The sequence below is a fragment of the Perissodus microlepis genome, chromosome 12 (assembly GCF_051167445.1).
Source record: "Perissodus microlepis isolate ML-2025 ecotype Zambia chromosome 12, ASM5116744v1, whole genome shotgun sequence".
Lineage (NCBI taxonomy): Eukaryota > Metazoa > Chordata > Actinopteri > Cichliformes > Cichlidae > Perissodus > Perissodus microlepis.
Genome location: NC_140472.1, coordinates 32,156,300 through 32,179,418, shown reverse-complemented (window position 1 = coordinate 32,179,418; position 23,119 = coordinate 32,156,300). Strand labels below are relative to the sequence as shown.

Below are 23,119 nucleotides of genomic sequence, written 5' to 3'. Positions count from 1 at the left end.
TGATTAAAATGAAAACCACCTGAGAATCATCTGAATGCTGGAATTAACATAACTGATGACATCTGCTTCAGTCTGATTGCTGACCTGGAAATAAAGCAGAATCTGAAATATTTCATCATTTCAGAAAATCTTGTGCTCCTGCCGCCTCTGATTTTCTGACTAGTCTTCAGCTTTGCATGAAAGGAGGACTGATGTCTGATATGGTCACAGAGTTTTGAACGTCACTGAGTGGAAGTGGTTAAAAAAAGTTACAAAGGTGCAGATGAATGTAAAATCCTTTCAGTTGGTGTTGGGATTTTGCTTCACCAGGAAACGTTGGCAGGAAATGTTGCAAGATGCTGACAGCTCTGTGCCTCCACCTACTGAGCCTGCAAACAGATGAAAGTCCTCGTGCTGCGCTTACATGTTTTCCTTTCCTGTGATTCGTGTCTGTTAAAGAGGAACATGTTCTGTGCTACAACAGCTTGAAAAAAGCAATGAGAATACGAGCAGACAGCAACACTTGCTATTGCATATTCTTTAATATTCTGTAATATTTTATGCACTACACTTGTCTATAATTGTAGCTTTTATTTAAATACATTTGAATATAAAGTAATGGTGTTAATTTATAAATATATATATGTATATGTATATATATATATATATACATAATTTACTTTAACAATCCAATTCCACCATCAGGCTGGGGTCTTTCTGTTTGCATGTTCTCCCCATGTTTGCGTGGGTTCTCTCCGGGTACTCTGGCTTCCTCCCACAGTCCAAAGCCATGCAGTTAGTCGGGATAGGTTATTTGGAAACTCTAAATTGCCCGTAGGTGTGAATGTAAGTGCGAATGATTGTCTGTGTCTATGTGTTAGCTCTGTGACAGACTGGCGACCTGTCCAGGGTGTACCCCGCCTCTCACCCTAAGACAGCTGGGATAGGCTCCAGTGCCCCCCGCGACCCTGAAAAGGATAAGCGGAAGTGAATGGATGGATGGACGGATATTTTTCTTAAGCCAAACTTCACGTGTTTTTATTCTTTAATTCTGTCACATTGGTTCTCAAACTGCAGCACGGGCCCCACAGAACCACGAATGACATAATTTGTAGGAACCCCCCCCCCCCAAAAAAAAGGTTAACATGAAAAATGTTTTAAAAATGGGGATACGATTTTTTTTTCTTCTGCAGTTGGGTCATGCCAGAAAAGGATTTTGAATCACTCCTTTTAGAAATGTTTAACATGCAGGGCGTTTCAGGGGAGTTTGGACGCCACCCAGTGATTTTAAGAACTGAAACAGGAAGTGAAACTATTTAAATGGCAGTGTTTGCTTTTAAAAGACTTTAAAAATTGATTTAAATTAGACTTTTTAGGCTTTGACTTGGTATGGTGTACAGCAGAAACATGCCAAACACAGGCAGGACTGCGTTACTTAAAGGATGCATTATTTTATTGATCATCAGCGTCTCTTTTTTCTACTTTTGATCAAAAATCTGACTGTATGGATAAAGCTTATGATGCAGATGTGATGAAAGAAGAAAAGCAATAAAATAAAAATAAGTATATTAAAACACACACACACTAGATACCGATGGATACTGTAAACATGTTCATGTGTTTGATTATGGCATACATACATAATCAAACATTATACAGTTTGCTAAAAGGCAACAACAGACAAGAGATGATTTATTGGTACACAGTCCACATGTCTTGAATATATCTTTAAATTCATAACTGCTGCTAATGTTTCTTGTGTATAGATTATAGAGATACCAAAAAAAAGAGTTTCCAGCTACCATTGTGTACCTACTAGTGTCTGAATTTATTCATATAAATTATATTTAAAGTAAAAATATATAATTTTCTTGTAGAAACCACAATGAGATTTCCTGTTTGTTGGTTTGTTGGTTGGGTAGTGACTTAGTGAGAAAACAGTAATTTGCTGTTGCACCTCTCACTTCCAGTGTAAAGTGACGATATGACTTGTCATCTGATTGCTACAAGACAACACAGCGAAAACTTCCGCTTCCGCTGCGTTCACAAGACAGGAAGTAGATTCATTCTGTTGAGTAAAGAGCATGGTGCTGGAAAGACGTGGAGGACACTTTTAAAGAGTGCTTTACATGTTATTAGGAAGCCCACACACTCCACCAGTGAGCCATGAGCAAACGGAAACTGAGTAAGTTATGTTTTATTTTCTGATGGGGAATTATTTGGAAAAGTACTTGTCATCTGTCGCTCTAAAGGATCCAGCAAAAGTAAATCAAATCCGTCAGTGAGAGAAACACCTGATGGTGGACTGAACTTTCTCTGATTTTAGGCTGATTTTAAAAACTGTTTAAAGTTTTATATTTTGGTGTAAAATACTAAAAAGAAAAGGTAGCGACAGCAGAATTCACACAAAGCATTCACAGTAAAAAAAAAATCTTTGCTCTGAAATCCAGCAATATTTTTTTCTAAAGTTTAGATCGTCCAAAGGTCACAAGATAAAACTGGTTGGGCATGACATGAATTAAAGTTGTGCTTCTGTTCTATACAAAGCTTAAAACCTCAGTTTCAGGATTGAAACAGTAATTTTCCAACATTTTTGTTGGATGACTTATCAGTCATCTTACAACATTGCAGATCTTCTAACAAGGAAGTTTAAATTTAGGATGTAACTATAAGTGAAAGGCGTAATCCTTCTAAGTAATAGTACAAAAGTTGTGGCATCAAACTAGGCGTGTCTCTCTGCCGGGCACGCAGCTTTTTCTGAGAGAAATCTACAAATTTCATGTGACATGTTGTAAATAGATATTTGGGATCTTGATCATCCATCCGTCCATTCTCTTCCGCTTATCCTTTTCAGGGTCATGGGAGGATGTCAGTTCAATTCAGTTCAACTTTATTTATATAACTCCAAATCACAACAACAGTTGCTTCAATGTGGTTTGTATGGTAAGATGAGGACCATATGATAAAACAGAGAAATACCCAGCAACATTATGAGCAAGACCTTTGGCGACAGTGGGAAGGAAAAACTCCCTTTTAACAGGAAGAAGCCTCCAGCAGGACCAGACTCAGGGAGGGGCGGGGCCATCTGCCACTACCAGTTGGGGTGAGATGAGGAAGACAGGGCAAAAGACATGCTGTGGAAGAGAGTCAGAGATTAATAACAAGTAATAATTAAATGCAGAGAGGTCTATTAACACATAGTCAGTGAAAAAGAAATGCATTATGGGAATCCCCCAGCAGCCTAGAATTATTGCAGCATAACTAAGGGAGGATTCAGGGTCACCTGATCCAGCAGTAAACTGTATGCTTTAGCACAAAAGGAAGTCTGATCTTAAAAGTAGAGATGTGTCTGTCTCCTGAGTCCAAGCTGGGAGCTGGTTCTACAGAAGAGGCCTGAAAGCTGAAGCCTCTCCCTCTCATTCTATTTTCAAATATCGTACGGACCACAAGTAAGCCTGCAGTCTGAGAGCGAAGTGCTCTAATAGGGTGATATGGTACGATGAGGTTTTTGAGATAAAATGGAGCCTGACTATTCACAATCTTGCATGTGAGGAGCAGGATTTTAACTTCAATTCTGGATTGATGAGAATACATGAGAAATATGCTCTCTTTCTAGTCCCTGTCGGAACTCTTGCTGCAGCATTCTGGATCAACTTTGAGGGTTTTTAGGACATCCTAATAATAATTACAGCAGTCCAGCTTAGAAGTAGGAAGTAAGCCTAATAAGCCGTTTGAAGACATTCATTTTTAAAAACGTTTTACACACAGGTGATAAATTACCATTAAATGTTCTAAACTGTGTTGTAGAAAAGTCCAGTGACTGTGTATCTGCAATGGAAGCTGCAGAAACTGGACAGCGGATATAAAAACACTCTCCATGTTTAATTTGTGTGTGACGGCTGTTTTTCACTAAATGCAATCGGGTGAGAATTTGTGTATTAAAGTACTTATCAGTGTTGTTTTTGCAAAGCAGATCTTGATGTCAGTCAGACTTCCTGACACAAAAATATTTTTACTGCTGCCTTGCCACTTCTGCTTACTCTTATCACTGCGGCTGGCGCTGCACATTTTACTGTAATTGATAGTTCAAACACCTCCCCCTCTGCTGTGGTCTTCTGTTTATTCTTTTAGCTACCTAAATTCTGTTGCTGTCTTTAATAGTTCTGCCATTTTTGATGTTCACTTGTGTTCAGTTCACTTTCTTTGCTTTTTTGTCTGTCGCTTGCAAACCTTTTTCATATGTTTGACTGTTGGTAAATTGCTGTTGCCATCTTATTTTTCCAAAGCCCGACGTAACTGTTACATGCAAAGGTAAAGCCATCAGCTGAAGCTCACCGGCCTGGTTGGCAAGCTGCTTCCATAGAAAGGATATTTGCACTGGCTACAGATAACTAGTGAGGACCAGAGATGGGCAGTAACGCGTTAATCTGATTACTTTTTTCAAGTAACGAGTAAAGTAAGGGATTACTATTGCAAAAACGGTAATTAGATTACCGTTACTTTCCCGTAGGAACGCTGCGTTACTGCGTTACTAAAACCGTGATTTTTTTGCGAGAATGTCTCATGACAGTGACGTAAGCGAGTGCGACTTTCGTGACAACAGCTGTGTGCAGATCAACAATGGATCATATATCGAGTGCGGAGAGAGTATGAGCGTGCAGCGTTTAAAGCGTGGAAGTACTGACCTTACTTTGAGTTTGATTCCATAAAAAGTGACAAAAACATTAGCGTCCGTTGTGCGTGGGAAGAAAACTTCTTTTTACAGCGAAAAAAACCCCTAAACAAGCTCCGAGTGCGCAACGACGTAATGGGAAATTCACAGAGAAACTCGCGGATTCTTCCACTGACCGCTGCGCCACACCTGCACCAGGGTAAACCTCCGCCTACCCAACTCCTGCTTTACAGGTGAAAATAGAGCAACAGGACCGCTAGTCTTTGATTTTATTTACTTTCTGCTGTGTTTTACTTGCATCTATTTGAAAGAGTGAGTGTAAACACAAAAAATATTTTATTTTATGTGCTGGAATGTGCAGAAAATAGGTTTAAATGTTAAACTAATTTCTTCAAGTCAGAGAATGGTGCATATAATTTAATTTTTGCTTGATGCATAAAGTTAAAAGATTAAAACGGATAAAACAAGTTTAAAAAAAAGAGACTTTTCCATTTGATTACATTTTGTATGATGGATTATGCAGAAAAAGTAGAATTGGGTTGACAGATCTATCACTTTATCACCTATTCAGGTTGTAAATCGTGTTTTTAAAAAGTAACTAAGTAATTAATTACTTTTGAAAATAAGTAATCAGTAAAGTAACGGGATTACTTTTTTGGAAAGTAATCAGTAATTAGTTACCGATTACTTTTTTCAAGTAACTTGACCAACACTGGTGAGGACAGATTGGACTTCACAGCAAGCCGCAGTGCTCCAAAAGGCACAAACAGCTGAAGAGGGATTCATCATTTATTAGGCAACTACAGGCTGCAGCTGTGTTCACACCCCAGATTAAGGAAACTTTAAACAGGTCACTTATATTGAAACTCCAACTGCAACTTGCAGACTTCTGAAATATGCTTTATAATAAAAGCCAAAAGAATTTGAAACAATTTATTAAATTTGCATGTTTTTAAATTATGTTTTTAATCTGATTGGAATATCAGAGCAGTCAAATGACAAAAGCAGCGTCTTAAATTTGTTTTTGAATCTGGTCTCCTAAAGACAACCGGCAGCCTGTCCTAGCAGACTCAGACTGACACAGTCACTCTCTGACTGACTTTCTAATAACTACCTTCTTATTTGTAAATGCAAACAGATTGCCTACGCATGGCAATCAATCTGACTCAGCACCCAGTTTGCGTCTTTGCAGTCGGAGGTTCTCCTTTTATTCAGCTGGTTGTATTCATGTTATATTCCTATATAAAGCAAGGCTGCAAACGCCTTTGTCATGTTACAGTTAAATGATATCCTGCAGCAGCTACGTCACTGTTTGTGGAGGAATTTCTGAATTTATTTTTCTTTGAGCTTCTGGCTGGATTATGAAAGTGGGTTTCTGTGTATGTGGATGGCAACAGACATGTGATCTTCACTGATTTATCATACTTTCTTGCCACATTTTCACAAAGCGATTTCATGCAATTGCTAACTTTCAATCTAAAAAATAAGAGCAGACTAACTCAGTTTTGATGCACCAAAGTGAGACTGAAGTGAGTGATCGCACTCCTTCGAAGCAACCATTTCAAAAGCGAGTAGGGAACTTGTTCATTGCACAAAGTTACAGTAATTTTAGTCAGACCGCCGTCTTCCACCACAGTTTTTCTTGGTGTGACTTTAGCGTAACACACGACAAGAAATGTAACAAGAAATGTTACTTTGAACCAACTTTAATAATTACCCTATTTTGTTACAGCTAAGTTTATTAGTTGTACTCAGACTGTAATTTAATATAAACCTTTTACTTGAAGTACAGATTCTCACATTTGACAAATTGTTTGTGTTGATTATTTTCATGGTAAGTTATTTTTAATTTTAGGTACAGTGAAATAAACAGTGTTAACCCACAAATCCCAATTTTCTGTTGCAACGGTGGAGTGCAATGCAACACTTTTTCAGTGTAGAAGCATTTTTAAAATTAAGCAATCTCTAGTGGTTATATGTAAAAGCATATAAATAAAATGAGCTCAGGTGGCCACTTTTAGATCGGGCACAATCCTTACTTACCTATATAAGCTCAGTCACCATAAACTCGAACCCCAGTGCACCGTCTCTAAGTCTGCTGGAGACAAAATGAAAACCATCCATTATCTGAACTGAATCTGAACTCATTCATACCTTAGATTATTTCAGAATCACCATTTAACACAACATGCATGTCTTTGGGCTGCGGCAGGAAGCTGGAGCATCAGGAGAGAACACATGACACTAAAGAAGTGCCCTGAAACAGGAACCTCTTCCTGTGATGCGACATTGCGACCCACACCATGATATGATAAAATACATCTTGTTTAACATCTGTTGATATCAGTCACAAATATATTGAGCATTAAAAATCCCCCCAAAACCTTAGTGTAACTTATCACAGGTTACATTTATAAATATTATAATATGGAACTGTAACAAAGCGGAGGAAGTAATCTAAAGCAAATATATTTGAAAATGTCTTGTATGTATGGTACATAAGACATGAATAATATTACTATATATTAACTCTTAGTAGAGCTGAAGTAGAAAAGTAGTAGTAGTAGAAGCACAGAGACAGTGGTATTAGACGAGTCTGGTAAAAGAGGCTGATGTAAGTTTATTTGTGCAAGCCCATAAATGAATGTGCTCTATTGGCGCTCGTTCCAGTGTGTCCGCTGTTGCTTTGTCCACTGTTCCACTTACAAACATCTTTTTGCTCCATTGTTAACGAAGCATAGACGTGCCTTTGTGCTGTTTGAAGGGACATCGGCCCGGCTGAGCGCACAGAGCTGAGCTAAGAAAAGACAGCGAATTCCTGCTGACAGGACAACAGGCCTCTGTGCATCTCTTCTTCTGCTGCTTGACTTGGTAGCTGTCTTATAAAAACTGATTTTTTTGAGGCAGCCTGAGGACATTTATTCACTCTGTGAAAACAAATCAGCTTCAGGCTTCGGGACAACAAAATCCTCCAATGGAGCTCAGTTGAGTAGTTTTAAAAAGTTAAAATTTTAGAGTCACATTGTTGTTTTTAGTGTCATGTTGTCCTTTGACATTTACAGAAATAGCCAAGGATCATAAATGCTGAAGTGAATCTGTTTGCTGCACAAAAACATTCATTTTGGCACATCGTGGCATTATTTTTCTTAGCAGAAATTGGCAAAGGACGTAGCTGCAAATTTTGTAAAATCTACTTGTCTGCTGTTATAATTTGGCACTATATACATAAATCTGATTAGAGTGAACAGTAGATCATTTTTCCTCAGTTCCTCAACGTAATTGTATCTCAAAGAAAGCGAAACAATTTTATAAACAGAATGAACTCAACGCCTAACACGTTCTTTGGGATTTTTGATTATTTCTATAAGCAAGCGAATACAGTTGCTACCAAAATAAAACAGGAAGTGCATGTCAGAGAGACAAAGCATGCATTGACAACAAACAGAGGGAGACAAAGGGAGTGAAAAACAGTCCAGGTAGCAGGCACGCACAGTCGGGCCTGGTCTGGGCTACTTTTGGTACGTATGGTTCAGTTATGGCACCATCAGATGTTCTGTGGGCATAAAGCAGGTTAGGGATGGGTTATAGAAAGTACTATGTGGGCCAGATGTGCCCCAGATGTCACAACTGATCTGACCTCCGGCTCAAGGTTCAGTGTGGTTCATAGAAAACCACAGATGTGGGCCATATCTAGGCCAAATGTTCACTTTTCTCTGAGATGAGACAGGACAGCACTAAAAAACACAGAGAAGGGGATGAATTAAGTAAAAACAGGAAGCAAAACTGACTATAAACTTAACAAAACCCAACAGCATAGTAAGGAATAAATGACACAAAGGGAAATGCCCATATCTGTTTATTGGAAAGAGAGGAGGTTTTTAAGTTGATTGTTTAGTACTACAGTGTTTAAATTAACTCCACTGAGTGGGATTTACTCTGAAATATGACAGGCAATAAACATTTTCTCATTTTTATGGTCATGGAAATCGATTAAGAACAATGTGGAAGTGACACATGCTGGCTCAAGTGTAAAAGATAACATCTACCCTCCATCAACCCCATCTTTGTATCTCTCTCCGAATCATGAGTCCATGTTTAGCTGCTGAATTAAATACACAACAGTCAGTGCCTCCAGAGCCTAATTGGTCCTTTGGGAAAACACTTGAACACTGGTGAAAGTTCGGGGGCTTTACCTCATAAGAGAGAAACAAGGGTACGACGACATTCCTCAAATGCCTCCAACGCAAAGAAAACATGTTGGTTTGCAGCTGTAGGTCTAAATAGGGACGTAATGGCTCTGCACTGATGCTTATGTGTGTTTAAAATGTGCATGTTCATGTCACTAAGGGGCTAACCCAAATTAAAAAGATGACCCTGTGCAGGGATCAGCCAGTGCATCACTGCAAAACGAGCCAGATTAAAATCATTTTGTCGCGTTTAATCTTGATGAATTTGGGGTTTTCCAGTTTTTAACACACACGTTGTGTTTTCCTGTTTTTCTATTTTTTAAAAGATAAAAGATGACAAAGAAATTGATTGAACTCACTCAGCAAGCAAAAAAGTTGAGAAACTCTCTGACTAAAGATCTAAAGTCAGAGAATATAAAGACGTCATGAACTAAAAAACAATTTAAAAAAACTGCATGTTTATGTTTCTAAAACAATTCTGATAAACAAGCTTGAAATCACAGACTGTATACAAAAGATGGAGGCAACCATGATGTCCTTTCTTTTTTGAGCTCTTATTTTGAAGATAATTTTAAACACAGTCTCACAGTATTTTAAAAGGACTCCAGGAATAATCTGACTAACAATGTCACCTGGTATGAGTTACAGATCATCTAAAGATTTTACTGAGTAAACTTCTATTAGCAAGTAACAAATCTGTAAAAAATAAAACAAACATGTGGGTATATAAAGTCTGTGGTTCTGCCTATCGCTGTTCCTAAAAAGGTGTCATGCTTTGTTTACTTTATATATATATGGTTAGGTTTATATATGGTTTATATATATGGTTTAGGCCCTATAAAGGCACTACTAATTACTTGGTTAGGGTTTGAAAAACATGCGGTTTTTCTGTGGTTTGGTTCAAAATATGAGGTTACAGGTCGACTATTGCATTTGAATGTGATGCCAAGAGCTTGTTGCTATTGCAATTTGTGACATGCTGTGAGTGAGAATGAGCCCTGCTGCACAAAACCTTTGGACAGAAATGTGAGACAGCAGCAGCTTTGAGAAAACATCTGTATACGACACAACAGGAAGGAAACAGCTGGCATTTTAGGTCACTGCCAGGTGTTTCTTTCTTCTTCTTCTTCTTTTTTTTCTTTAATAAAACCAGACCTCATACAGGGATCTGACCAGGAAGCCAAAATCACAGTACACTCTATACCCTGCTTACCCATCTATTTCACTCTAAATGGGACTAACATATACAAAATGAACATCACATTTTATTAAGCAGGTCTGTCACTCTGTGTTAGCCCTACGTCAGATTGGTGACCTGTCCAGGGTGTATACTGTGTCTCGCCCTATGATAGCTGGGATAGGCTCCAGCCTCCCTGCGTCCCTGATAAGGACAAACGGAAGAGAATCGGTGGATGGAGGACTTTAAATGGGCAATTAAGACCATAAAGTCACCAGCAAAGTGTATACTGATGTCATAGATTAAATCAGAAGAGGCTAATTTTCTCATAGTCTTCTATACATTCAGACATCTTTTTGCAACCAAAGGAGTTGCCCCCTGTTGGCCATTCGAAAGACTGAAAGCACTTAGGCATTGGTGTTCTCCATCTGCGTAATTTAAAAATGCTTTTATTAATGTTTTTGCACTTAAAAAAAATTTAATCCTTTTTAACTAACTCCTCTTCTCCAGATTTAAAACTGTTCGGGAGCCTCTCCAATCTCTCCTTCCGCCGCTCAACAGGGAAGAAGAGCACCAAAGCGTCCCTGGAGTATGATGGGAGCTTTTCCGGGGACAAATCTGCAGGGATGGGCAACCAGTCGGTGGACGACATGGAGTCCTGCCTCCACAGCCCCACCTACGCCCGCTCCTGTGAGATGTACACACATGTGGGGACTGTGCCTCGCAATGACAAGCAGAAGAAGAGCTTCAAGGGGCTAAAGGAGAAGAAGACCAAGACAGAGGAGGAGGAGAAAGGGATGAGTGAGAGGCAGGGCAATTTGAAGGCGGGAGAGCATGTCCGGGACTCGCCCCTGCTTGGTGCTCTGACAAGCCTTAGTGTGAACAATATGGAAAAGCCTCAGCCAGCTTCTGCGTTGGCCCGGTCACTGCCAGTGACACCGACATCCAGCCGGACTTCACCTTTGACCTCAGAATCTGACAGCTGTGATCCTGCTGTGGAACCTTTAACCAGCAGTAAGGCATTAAAGAGCAAGAATGATTTAGAAACAGCCAGAGAGCCTTCAGTTAAGAGCCACAAGGCCGCTTCGAACCAGGATCTGTATGTGCCGATGGATCCTATAGCTGAAACAGCCCACAGCCACCTGGACCCCCAAACAGAGAGACTGCGAGGCGTCACACGTACACAGGAAACCACCACAACCGTGAAAAGCTCACAGGAAGTGGAGTATGCTGACAAGTGAGATGTTTATTTATTTTTCTCTCAGAAGATGCAGGTCAGAAATACACAGCCTGATTGTTATTCAGGCAGTCAATTCATATCAGTAGAAAAACGTTTTTAGTTAGAAACATAAGAAAAACAGACTGAAAATTCACAAAAGTGTCTTTGTGAGACTTAAACTATTAGTAGAAAATAGTAATAATCACGAGAGATTGAAAAAAGGTCATGTTTCATGACCTCCTGACACCCAGCTGCTTGTTAGTGGAAATAAATTTAATATTGAGTTGACCTGAAATAAATCAGTCACTTAATCGATCACTGAGCTATTAAATTATCTGTTTAAAATAAAAAGATATAAATCTTAAAAATAAAACATAAAAATTAAATCAACTTAAATTAAAATAAAAAATAATATAAAATGCACAACACTATAAGCTCGAGTCACTGAATCAAATAATGCTGGATAAAAATATTTAAAATTAATAGATCTAAAATGTAAATATAATGAAATAATAGAAAATATTGTCTGTAACAGAAGAGACAATGAAAGTAACTCTGTGGTAAAATAACTAATTAATTATCGAAAAGAAACTAAGTAACATTATGACACGCTCTAAAAAATAAAACTCAAATATTCAACACATGAAGATTAAAATGCACTGTGAAAGTCGCTGTCGCTGCGGACATGCGCAGTAGCTCCGCTCCCACTCACCTCTGCTATCAGTCAGCTGGGCGAAGCCGTGAGGACTGACCTCGGGACAAGATGTGTGAAGTTGGGGACTTAAAGTTAAGCGGGGTGAGGAGGGAAAGGTGAGAAAACCGCTTCCGCTATTAACTCTTTATCCAGTGATGACACGGAGCCAGGCTGTGAGAATAGGTTTTGTGTTTCTTGAATAAGAACACACACAGTTTGTTTTTTTCTGAAACAGTGAGACAGTCAGAGAAAACTATCTGTCACGATCATCTGTTAATCTGCTTCGGGGAACAGTCTCAGCTCCGAGGCTTTGATATTTTTATCCCTTCGGTCGCTTTTTTTTTCGTTTGAAGTATATTTTTAAAGGCGGAAATAGAGGCGTGTTTTTGGTTAGTTTGGTGCCATAAAACCTGAAACGAGGATCAGTAAAACATTTACTAGCTACAAGTCGACTTTGAAGTGAGTCGGCTTGCTGGCTCTGGACCGGTCTGTTAGTTACATAAGCGGAGGAATTTGATCCTGCGCTGCTTCACTCTGAAGAGTGATAAGACTTCTTTGGCAGAGATGCAGCAGCAGGTTTAACTCCGTCTCTTTTCCACCTGACTTGTATGTCCCGCTGCATGCTGTCACAGTTTTGCGACCTTGTGTCAGTCGCTTAGTGCTGGCTTCATCCCACCTTCTGCTGCTTTAATCCAAATTATAAAAGAAATGAATGATTCTTGTACAAATAAAAGGCTATGAAAATACTTAAATGTTATGGCCCTGCAGGTAAAAGTCTATCTTAATCAAGCTGAAGTAAATGATTATGTCTTCCCAAATTGAACTTTTTGGTATTTTTCTTTTTTCAGTATATATTGTCCTGTTATTCCTATTAACATTATGCTGTAATTAAGAATTTAGTTTGTAAAACTGTGAAAAAAAATCATCAGAATTTGACTTTAAGTTAGTTTTCGTTTGCAAAGATCTGTTTCAAGCTTCTAAATGTCACCAAACATTTGAGTAAAACAGTGAAGTGACGGTGTGATTCGTGTAGATGTAATTATATCTGATACCAGTGCATTACTGGAAAAATAAAGCTCAGAGGTGCCAAAATTTTACAAAGTCAGAATCACAAAAATGCTCAAAATATTGAACAAAATATTGATACGTCCAGAATCTCAACTTAATATACAGTTCATCGGACAGCTGTGATAACAGGCCTGCTAATTATCACCAGCCTAATCATTTGATTTGAACTCGCTTAACCTGCTAGAGAGTTCAAGAGGTTAATGAAGGCCAACAAGAGTGAAAGTAAAAGGAAATGTGTCTGTATCTATAACAAAGAACCTCTGAAATGACGAGAATGATGAATATTTGGTTGTTTTACCTAAAAAATCAGCTTATGTTGTTTCATTATGAAGTCTTATTGTTAGCATTTTGGCTCCTGTCATTTTATGTATTTATGTTTTGGAGACAGAAATAACCATATCTGAAGGAAAAGGTGTTTGTCTTCATTCATAGACTGTACGTGTGCATCACACAGAAGACAGGTACCTATCAACTAGTGCTAAGAATATCAGTCACCAGCACTGACGCTAACACATCTCGGATGTTTTGTAGCAGACAGAAAGCCGTATTATTGGTCAGATAATTCTATTAAAAACTCTCCAAAAAGCACAAACAACACAGACACAGTGAGTCATGTTCAAGAAGTCCAGTTAGGGGCGACGAACACCCGTTCTTTCAAACTCGAAGCTTTAGGAGAAAGAAGATCTCCCAACCAAAAATCCTCAGTATATGTTAAAAAAACTAACATTAAACGGCTTTAAGACTCACATCAGCATCGAAGGAAAGCTTTTAGTTTTATTATCGACTTTCAGTAGCAGAATAAGAGGAAATGGTGTCCTGTAGCTGTCAGGGGAAAAGGCTCAGAGTGGATTTCTGGATAAACAGAGACGACTCGTCCAGCCTCCCATTAACAGTGTGTTTCTTTTAACTACTGGTGCAGTGCCTGTTCTGGGTAAGTGTAGCCCCAACTTACAGATTTTCCCTGACTGTGCAGTTAATTGGAAGTTGCTGGTTTGAAAAGAAGACCGCTGTATGGTCACACTTGTTGAATGTGCGTGTAGTGAAAACATAACTGAATGACTTAAGCTGTTTGTCACAGGAAACCAAAGACTAACATTTTTTTAAATGCCTGTTTGTCTTTTTGAGAACCAGTCTGAATTTTGTTATTCCACATTTCAACCCTGCACCCACGGGACAGTACAAAGCCTTAAGATGTAGATGATGGTCTTCAAACCTCAGTGTGGGACCAAAACACCGCCATGTCGGACACTTTTAGATGTGGTATCGCTAAACTAAGTGACGTGCGTTCATGTGGACGAATGCCCTCACAAAGATATTTAAACAAACATGGCTGTGTTTGTGTGTGGGCCCCGTCCCTGCAGATAGAGTAGAGCCACAGTCACAGTAGTGGACTCACTGGGAACAGGAAAACGATGAGAACTCTTCATCCAAACGACCAGAAACCCATCAAGTTTGAGGCATATCCCGCGAACAATCGATGAGACAAGCGAGTTGGGGATTTCTCAAATTATTAGTAAGTAGTAGTAAGAGTAGTTGCCTAAAATTACCCGCAGCGCAGCCGCAGAGGTGTCACATCAGCTTTCAGCTGTTCACAGTTTCGGAGGAATTGCACTGCCCGAACTGAGCACATTCTGAATTCTCACCTTATTGCAATAAAGGAGGTAATTCAAGTTTAAGAAGCCATCAGAGCAGAAGTGGTCACTGAGGCTGAACTTGACCTGCTTTTAAAAAGTCATCCAGGCTTGGTGACTTTCTCTTTCCACTCTGTGTTTGTTGCAGTCAGCCTCAGCTCTTTGCAACTAATGTCGTTATTAGGGAAGCGTTACACCACAGGCAGAGTCTCTCTGACTGTGTGGCTGTTGTTTGATGGCGTAACAGCTGCTGGCAGTCGGAGCAGGAACTGCTGTAAAATTTGGTGCTGGTTTGAGGAGTGCAGCCCTGAAGTGGAGGGAGTTTCCCCTCATGGATAAGGCCACTGCAAACAGTCTTATAACTTAACAGTGAACAGACTTTAACTGTGGTTCGGTCCAAGTGTGAGGAAAAAATGTGAGCAGAAGAATATTGACCATGTGTGACAGTATCCTGTCCACGTATAAGTGGATGTTGACCATTGGTTATAAGCTTATTCTTAGATATAGCTGCAGGTCTCCAGTTTGTCGCCTTTAAATAGAGATAAAAACATCTATCATTATATCTCACATCAGGTGACCTGAGCCGTCTCCTTACAAAGACCTCAGGGTTGAGGGCGCTACTCTTTTATCCTCTGGGTTGTTTGAAAAGTAGTGAAAAATTTAAACACAATCACTGGGCAACCACCAGCTTTTTTCCTGTTCTCAAGGAGGTTCACATCCTATTTTTACAGAATTCGTCATTAATAAGTAATAAGCTACATTCCTCATTGCAAGGAAATGACTGAGTCATTATGTGTTTTGAATGGAAAAATCAGCCTAACTTTTTTTTTATAAATAATTACATAATATAACAAATATATGATATAATACATTAAAAATGTTCTGAACCTGCATTTATTGGTTAAGTAATAAGCTAAAGTCAATTACAAGATAGATAAAAAGAAAAAATGTAAAAATATATTTGCATTTGCACTTTCAGTATTTACTGCTATCACTGTGGTCGTTTGCTGTCACCCGATATCTGATCCACATCGGACGACTGTATCCATACTCGCTTTTAAACCATTTGGAACAGAAGAGGCTTGCATTTATTTTATTTTATCCTGTGAGGGAGAGGTGCTCTCTGTTTTTATTTGCTCCAAGGATCTCAGAATTGGAACATCCTGATACTTGGAAGCTTGGAGTTTTTCAGTCCTGAGTTTGAAAAAGCAGGTATGAAGCAGCTTTTACTGGAATGAATGGGGTGCTGTGTTGTAACCTGGGAGTTTTGTCTTTGTCTGACTTCCTGTTTATTATATTGTCCTCAATAATGCCATAAAAATACCCTCCTCCTCCTTCCTAGCCCTAAAGGGTTTAATTTAATAATTAAAACAGCCAGTGAGCGTCGGCATCATTCCAAAACAGCACAAGCAGTATATCAGGGCTTAAAATCATCTGCGTGGGGTTTAGTTTTTGAATGCCAGCGCGTTTCTCATGCTGTATGTCCACATCTGTGAGTGTGTGCTGCCTGTTCTCAGAGTTTGTGTTTGGGAACAAAAGGTCACCTCCCTTGACTCTTGGAAGTATGCAGCCAGTTGAGGAAGAGCAGAGAGTTTCACCCTGCCAGTGTGCTGTGTTTCTGCGCTGACATAATGCATCAAAGCTGTCAGAAAGAAACAAAGCTTTTGCTTTTTGGGAGTTTTTTTTGTTTAAAGCATCATTTGAAAAGTGTCAGTGGTCCTCTGGGTGCTGAGTTTAGTTTTGTGAGCCCCACAGGCCTCAGATTTGGTGAGGATCCAGCTGTTGTGTGGATGGACATCATGGAGAAAAAATGTTTCTTTTGCTTCAGTCTTGAAAAACAGACGGTTTGCAGATACAAGCGGGAATATTCCCAATCCTCCCTGGAGGAGTTTGTTGGGTTGCATGTTGTTGCTAGGCGGTGTCAAATGAACTCACTGCTGCTGTCAGAGAGTTTCGCAAGAGGGCTGATGGACAGCAGACAGCATAAAGCATGTACAGCTTCTGCTGCTGCTACCAGAACTAACTGATAATACTGCTACTCACTTATCAAGATATGGGATTTTTTTAAAAATCAAGTAAATTATGATGACAAACAATAAGGAAAACGTGCTGTTTGAAAACAGGGCTGTTGGATTTCCAGCCTTTAATCAAGGCTGAACAATAAAAGAAAAAAGCTGAATGTGACCGTGATGACAGTTGTTTGCTGTTTTATCTGATACCATAGAGTTGCTATGTCAATGACCACGACTCTGCAACAGTTTAAACTCTAATCTTACATGAGTGCGACAGGAAATATGTCACAGTAGATGAAAATTACAAAACACGTTGAATGTTTGCTGAAAGTTGCATAAAATGTGGTTTCTGGAAACAGCAGGCGCTGTAGACCCCGTGGCTACATTTAGTAGTTACCTGACTCAGACACACTGAATCCTGTGGAGCTTCAGTGGATGATGTAGCAGTGTCAGCTATTTCACCACCTTACAGACTCTACTTTGATTCTGACGCGTCGCAGAAGCGACCCTCTTCTCGGCAACTCTAAAAATAGTGCCAGCTGTAGCTGCACAGAGCAGATGGGGGGTTAGGACGACATGCTATGGTGTAAACATGACATGCAAACACTCAGCTCCAGTGTATTAACTGACTCCCAGCTATAGACTGTATAAAAGTTGGACATAAATATTGTGGCGTCTGATACTGGTTAGTAAAACACCGTCATGAAGCTTTGAGCTCAGCGGCTTCTTGGTAGTTTGAAACCAGACATGGCGGGGGGAGAGGTCTGACTGAACCACCCCACAGTTGCTAGTTAACAACTTCTCAATTACAAGTCATTGGCAGCTGATCAAGCGGCGGGCGATTCTCTCTCCTCTAGCAAGGCTCCCTGAGAAACACGAGGGCTATACTGAAACTTTGATGTTTTATGATTTTTTTTAATAACATGCTGACGTCAGCCATTTTTTATTACAATATGATCAAGGGCAAATGGTTACCCTACCTAGGTACTCGTGCCCCCCAAGGCCTAGCTTACTGTTGTGAAGTTTGAAGACAATCCATAAAAACTTTCTGGGTAATATAAAGTTTTTAATGATTGTCACATTTGCTGTGATCTTTTTCACCTAAATTAAATCAGCGCTAAATGCTGTTGAAGACACAAAATCTGAGAATCATATGTTAAAAACGCTAGACTGCTAACAGACAGACAGACCGATTACATACTTGATTACAATATGACCTTAAAGTAGCAACTGAGACCAGAAACTATTTAAAATTGTGTTTAGTGAGGTCATACAGCAATGAACTGAGTGCTGTTTCACATAGACTTCTATACAATGTCTTTGTCCCCCTGGTGGTCATTAAAAAGAATACACATTTAGGGCACAACCACTTTGGCTTCACTTTTCAGACACAGAAACTAGTCATTGGTCTCAGATTCCTCCTGGTTGGATCTTTGTTGTATGTTTTCTTTTCCCATAGCTGCTCTGTTGATCTCTACTGAGCAATTCATGAACAAAAAAAACAACTTAATTTATTCAGAGCAGCCATCATTCATGAAAACACAGTGCTTGTATCGCATCCAATAAGTAACAAAAAATTAAAAGTAGAAGAAAAATAAATAAACAAATACTAACCTGACCAATACAGGATTTTAAAGACTGATACCGATATTTAGTGATTTTGTTTTTTTCTAGCAGATAGAGGAAACCAACACATTTTTCTAAAATGTGTTAATCATAGTTATTTATTTATTTACTTGATTGTCATCTGCTAAACTCTGCTCAGATCACCTGGAGCTTATTTGTGGCATTGGATGTGTTGAAGAGAGAGAACCCTCTTCTATAATTTGCTTGGTTCAATATTTATTTTGCCCTGTTATTAATACCTCATTAGACTCTTTTTTTTTTTTTTAAAGACATTTTCCTGTGAATTATTAGCTGATAGGTAGTTGGGGACTCTTACAAGAAAAAGTTCAAACTAATATTCTTAATAAATCAAACTTGTTTCCTTTGTTTTTTAGGCATCAGGACATGACAGATGGTGGAGGAGAATATGTGAAAGTAAGCTTACATTTTTGCGTGACTTTAAAGTACATTTGACTCTCATTTTGATTCAGCTTCCTTTTGCTTTCTCATTTCCTCTGGTCAAGCCTTTTTCCAGCTGTATATGGGACCTCTCAGCAAACCTCTGTGATTCCCTGCACTCGGCTCTGTGGCTCTAATTCAATCAGGACAGTGACAGAAAAGCCTCGGGGAATGCATCCCCTCTGCGGTGACATACTTTTGAGCTGACTTGGTTACCGCTGGCAATGGTGGCGTCTCGGCCGGCGGCCTTGTTTAGGAAAGGTGGAGAGAGACCCGGAGAGCAAGACGATTTCCACTCCATTGACTTATAATTAGATACTTGACAAACACACTTGTCTAAATGTTACAAGCTGCCAGTGAATGATAATGCTAATGAAATTAGAGCTGGAGGCTTCCAGGCCTTTACCTCACAACACACACACCATCTTATTTTGTTTTGAAGTGGTCCTGGCCCCGTTCCCAGTCTTTGATTCCCAGTTCAACGGGGCAAACCATTCTGTCAAAGCAGAAGGGGGTGGGAGGTGTCAGGGACCAGAAAAACAACATGTCACCTATAAAGCTGAGGAATGTGTTTGTGTGTGTGTCCACACTCCCAGTATTCCCAGCAGCTTGTCCTTAACATAAATTTTTGTATACAGTAGCTTCTTCTTCTTCTTTTTTTGCATAAAGACACGACAGACAAAGGCCGCTGAGCGATGACCCCCATCTAACAATGACGTTGCCACAGTGACAAGGCCAAAACTCCAGCATGGGTCTGGGTTTTGGGCCTCTGGTGCCGCCACTGTGGATGCCAGTGTGGGAATGCCAGAGCTGTCAATCCTCCCTCTCTCTATTCCCCCTCCCTCATCCCACTCTGTCCTCTGTTAACAGACATTCACACAAAAACAGCAGAGAAGGCTGCAGATTGGCTACATGCTTGTATTTTAGCCATTTCTTTAAAAAGCCAATCTGGTTTAGATTTTTTTTCAGGAAGGAAAAACGAAGAAGATAAAAGACTCTGCTGGGATTTGACCTTTAGCCAGCAGAGGTCACACAATGGCTTAAGCTCATGTTGTTGCCTTCCTGTGTTCGTACATGGGGAGGTTGTTTCTCAACGTGCGCCTGTCATGTCTTTTAAGTTCTCCAAGGAGAAGTTCTGGTTGGAGGCGCCGTCTGAGAAACTGAGGAAGCAGCTGGAGGAAGAGCTGAGGCTGAGCGGCACAAACCTGAAGAGCCACGCTTGGTACCACGGATGCATCCCCTGGCAGGTCTGCCTCTGACATACGCACATGCAAATACACACTTTTTATTTTGCAGCTGTTGCATGAAAATTTCATAATTTTTAAAAACGCTTCTCATTACTTGTGTTATTTAGGGTTACACAAAAAGGAACTATGAATAAAGGATGTTTTTAGCTTTCATGCATTAAGTTCAGACAATGTTGAGAGAATCAGTTCTGGACTTTATGCACTGTTACTTATGCAGCACTCAACAGGAAATAGTGTGTTTCAGTCCTGAACATACTGGCTGTTCAATGTTTAGGCATCGAGGGGTACTCAGTTTGTACGAGACAATTACACAGTGTCACTTGCATGGAACTGGGCATCACACGGGCCAGACTCTAATGGACTGTTTCATTTTGTCCAAGCATTTCCTCCAATGGCCACTTGAGGCTGACGCCCATGGCAAAGTATATCCAGCAAACAGACATGTTTACAGCCTTGTTCAAAAAACACTATTGAGCTCTCTTATCCACTGTATGGATTTTATTAATCTCAAGGGTATGACTGTTTTGAATGACGGGTGTGTCAATAGGTAGACCCAACAACTACCTGCTAGGCCTGACCTCCATTAAATTGACTCACTGAACTAGACCTCTCAACCATGTTTGGTATCTTGCGGAGCACTTTTAATGATGCTATCTGGCAAATAATATGGCTTGCTTTGTAGTAAATGCTTTCCATGAATTTGGTTGTAGGTAGCATTAGCTAGTAAGTTTAAATATGTATGAATATTCCAGCTCTAAGAAACTAAGAAATGTGGTATTGACCAAAGACGAAGCTTCAAAATGCAGAGGCTTAAATCAGTGGGTGAGTTCACAATGGCTACATCTATTTATAGTCCAATTGCCCAACTGTGGTTCTGACGGCTACGTCAGGTAATATCTGGAAAAGTACATGTGGGGGAGAAAAAAAAACAGTTCCCAGCATCTGCCCTGCAAGCAAGCAAGCACGTGTTTTCACCACAAACCAGCTGTGAACATTACGTAACAAAAATGGCTTTAGTTTCTTAGTTACTGATCGACGTCACTACAGACTAGAGCGTGGGATAGTAATCGATTAGAAATGCAGCAATGAAACAAAAACAAGAGAGTGGAAATAGTGGGCGGTGGTGGTTAAGTGGGTGTGGGGATGGTAGTGAATGGGGGGAGGGGGGTATGCTCTCAAAGGTTGGTTTAATTTTAGTTTCTTTACTTTTCCTTTCACTTTTTTAAAACATTGGACTCCAGCTGCTTCATCACCAAAGTTGCGAGGCTCGTGATGAAGCAACTGGAGCTAAAGAAAATTAGTATACTTAACCAATCAGGGAAACCTTCAGGAGGACTACACATCTCCTGACCCAGAGTGTGAGCGTGAATCAAAGAGTCAAAGTTTGTTTTTCAACACGCAACAAAAGTCTTGTAGGAGTGTGCATTTCCATACTTGTTCATACAGTCGAACCCACTAATGGAAAAATATTTTTCCTGTGATGTGCTCTGTGGGCTGTTTTTTCACCGAATCTATTGTTGGTTTTGTCAGATATTTGTCTAGGCTGTGAAAGGAAAGGACTTTTAGGTGTTCTCCTTATTAGGACAGGGATTGTTTTGTGCAGATATGTGTGAATATGAAAGGTTTAGTGTTAGATTGTTAATCGGAATCTACACAGGTGATACTGAGTAACAAAAAAGTAACATAAAGAGTAATGTAACAAAGTAGTTCTACAGAGAATAAAGAAGAAAACTAAAACATAAAAGGAAGTTAAAAAATATGTAATGCACCCATCAAGAAGTCAGATGTATCCAACATCCTATGATGGAAGGACAAGCTGATAGGCTGATGTGGGAATGAAGGCTACCTGAAGGGAAAAGGTTGTTGTTTCAGGAGAAAAGCTCATGCTGGTTAAAAAGCATCTTCAATCTAAGAGACTAATGAGCTCACTGAAGCATGGATAACTATATCACCATTAGAACACCTTTTCTTTTGCATCTTTTCTTTTTCTGTCAGATTTGCTGCATTGCTTCCTGATAAAACAGAGATATTTGGGTTTTTAAAAAACATGTTATTAAAGCAAGCTTGTTTTAAAGAAATGCATTTGCCCCATCCAGCTAGAACTGGATTCAGAGCAGAACTAAACGATCAGAACCTGTAGAAATAACTTCCATCTGTTTTCTTAATTGCTTATCCAGTTGAGAGTCAATGGGGCCTGTCCCAGCAGACAGAGGGTGAAAGGTAGAGTACACTCTGGACAGTTTGCCGGTTTATCACAGTGCTAACAGAGAGACAGAAAACATTCACATTTGCAAAACCCAGAGAGAACCCATACAGTCACAGGGAGAACCTGCAAACCCCACACAGCAAAGCCCAGACTGCAAAGCTTACTACTGCATTTATTCAGATACCACAGTCATGTAGCTATTAGGCCACAAGGGGGAGCATCGGGCTAAACTTTGGAGACAGAATGACGTTAGGAGTTCAGGTATACTTTATATTACAAAACCCCTTCAAAAGGTTTTCCTCTCTGTTCAATACATGCCAGCCTCTATTCTTAGTTTTGATTTTAAATACAAAACTCAAAAAAGCAGAAAGCAGAAGCAGAAAAGTTGATGCTTCCACAATTCTTATCAATCATTTAGTGTCAATACGAAAAGGGAATTTAGTGAAATAAAGGTCAGCATCATAGTGTTTGGAAATGCTTGTTTATTTTTCATGAATCCTGTTTACTTTAACTTAGTTTGACTTTATTTTTCCCCTGGTGGTTCACCCTCCAGCAGCAGCCCTATCCAAGCCTCACAGTTTGAGAAACACTTTCAGGAATGAGATTTAAACTATCTTGGATTTCTTCCTCTGTGTCTGAGTGTTTAGATGTGCAAATGTAAAAAAACTTTCACAAATATTGTTTACATCACTATTAAAAACAGATACACTTTGAGTTATGCGACTAGTATTGTATTTTTTTGTCTTGAACCCAATTCATTCCAAACATTTTTTAAATAAAATTAATATATCAATTAGACAACATAAAATAAAAGTGAAACATCACACTGCATCTTTAATCACATCGGTATAAATGTAAAAATGATGAAACGTCTAATAACTAACAGAAATTAAAACATCTGTTCAGGTGTCGGAGAGCCTTGTGGTGAACCATGGTGACTTTCTTGTCAGGGACTCTCAGTCC

General features: G+C 39.5%; 1 protein-coding gene across 2 annotated transcripts in view; it reads left to right on the top strand.

Moving 5' to 3' along the window:
• Nucleotides 1-2,070: 2,070 nt before the first annotated feature.
• sh2d3cb (SH2 domain containing 3Cb) overlaps nucleotides 2,071-23,119 on the top strand; it is a 43,299-nt gene continuing 22,250 nt past the window's right edge. The window contains exons 1-5 of one of the 2 annotated variants that reach the window (XM_084945285.1): nucleotides 2,071-2,164; nucleotides 10,526-11,252; nucleotides 18,640-18,679; nucleotides 19,822-19,950; nucleotides 23,063-23,119. The exon at nucleotides 23,063-23,119 is cut by the window's right edge and continues 338 nt beyond it. In XM_084945285.1, the coding sequence (XP_084801411.1) occupies nucleotides 2,146-2,164; nucleotides 10,526-11,252; nucleotides 18,640-18,679; nucleotides 19,822-19,950; nucleotides 23,063-23,119 (972 nt within the window). In that variant the 5' untranslated portion in view covers nucleotides 2,071-2,145. Of the gene's footprint in view, nucleotides 2,165-10,525; nucleotides 11,253-11,895; nucleotides 12,045-18,639; nucleotides 18,680-19,821; nucleotides 19,951-23,062 lie in introns of those variants that run through there. The other variant, XM_084945286.1, reaches the window with a different exon arrangement.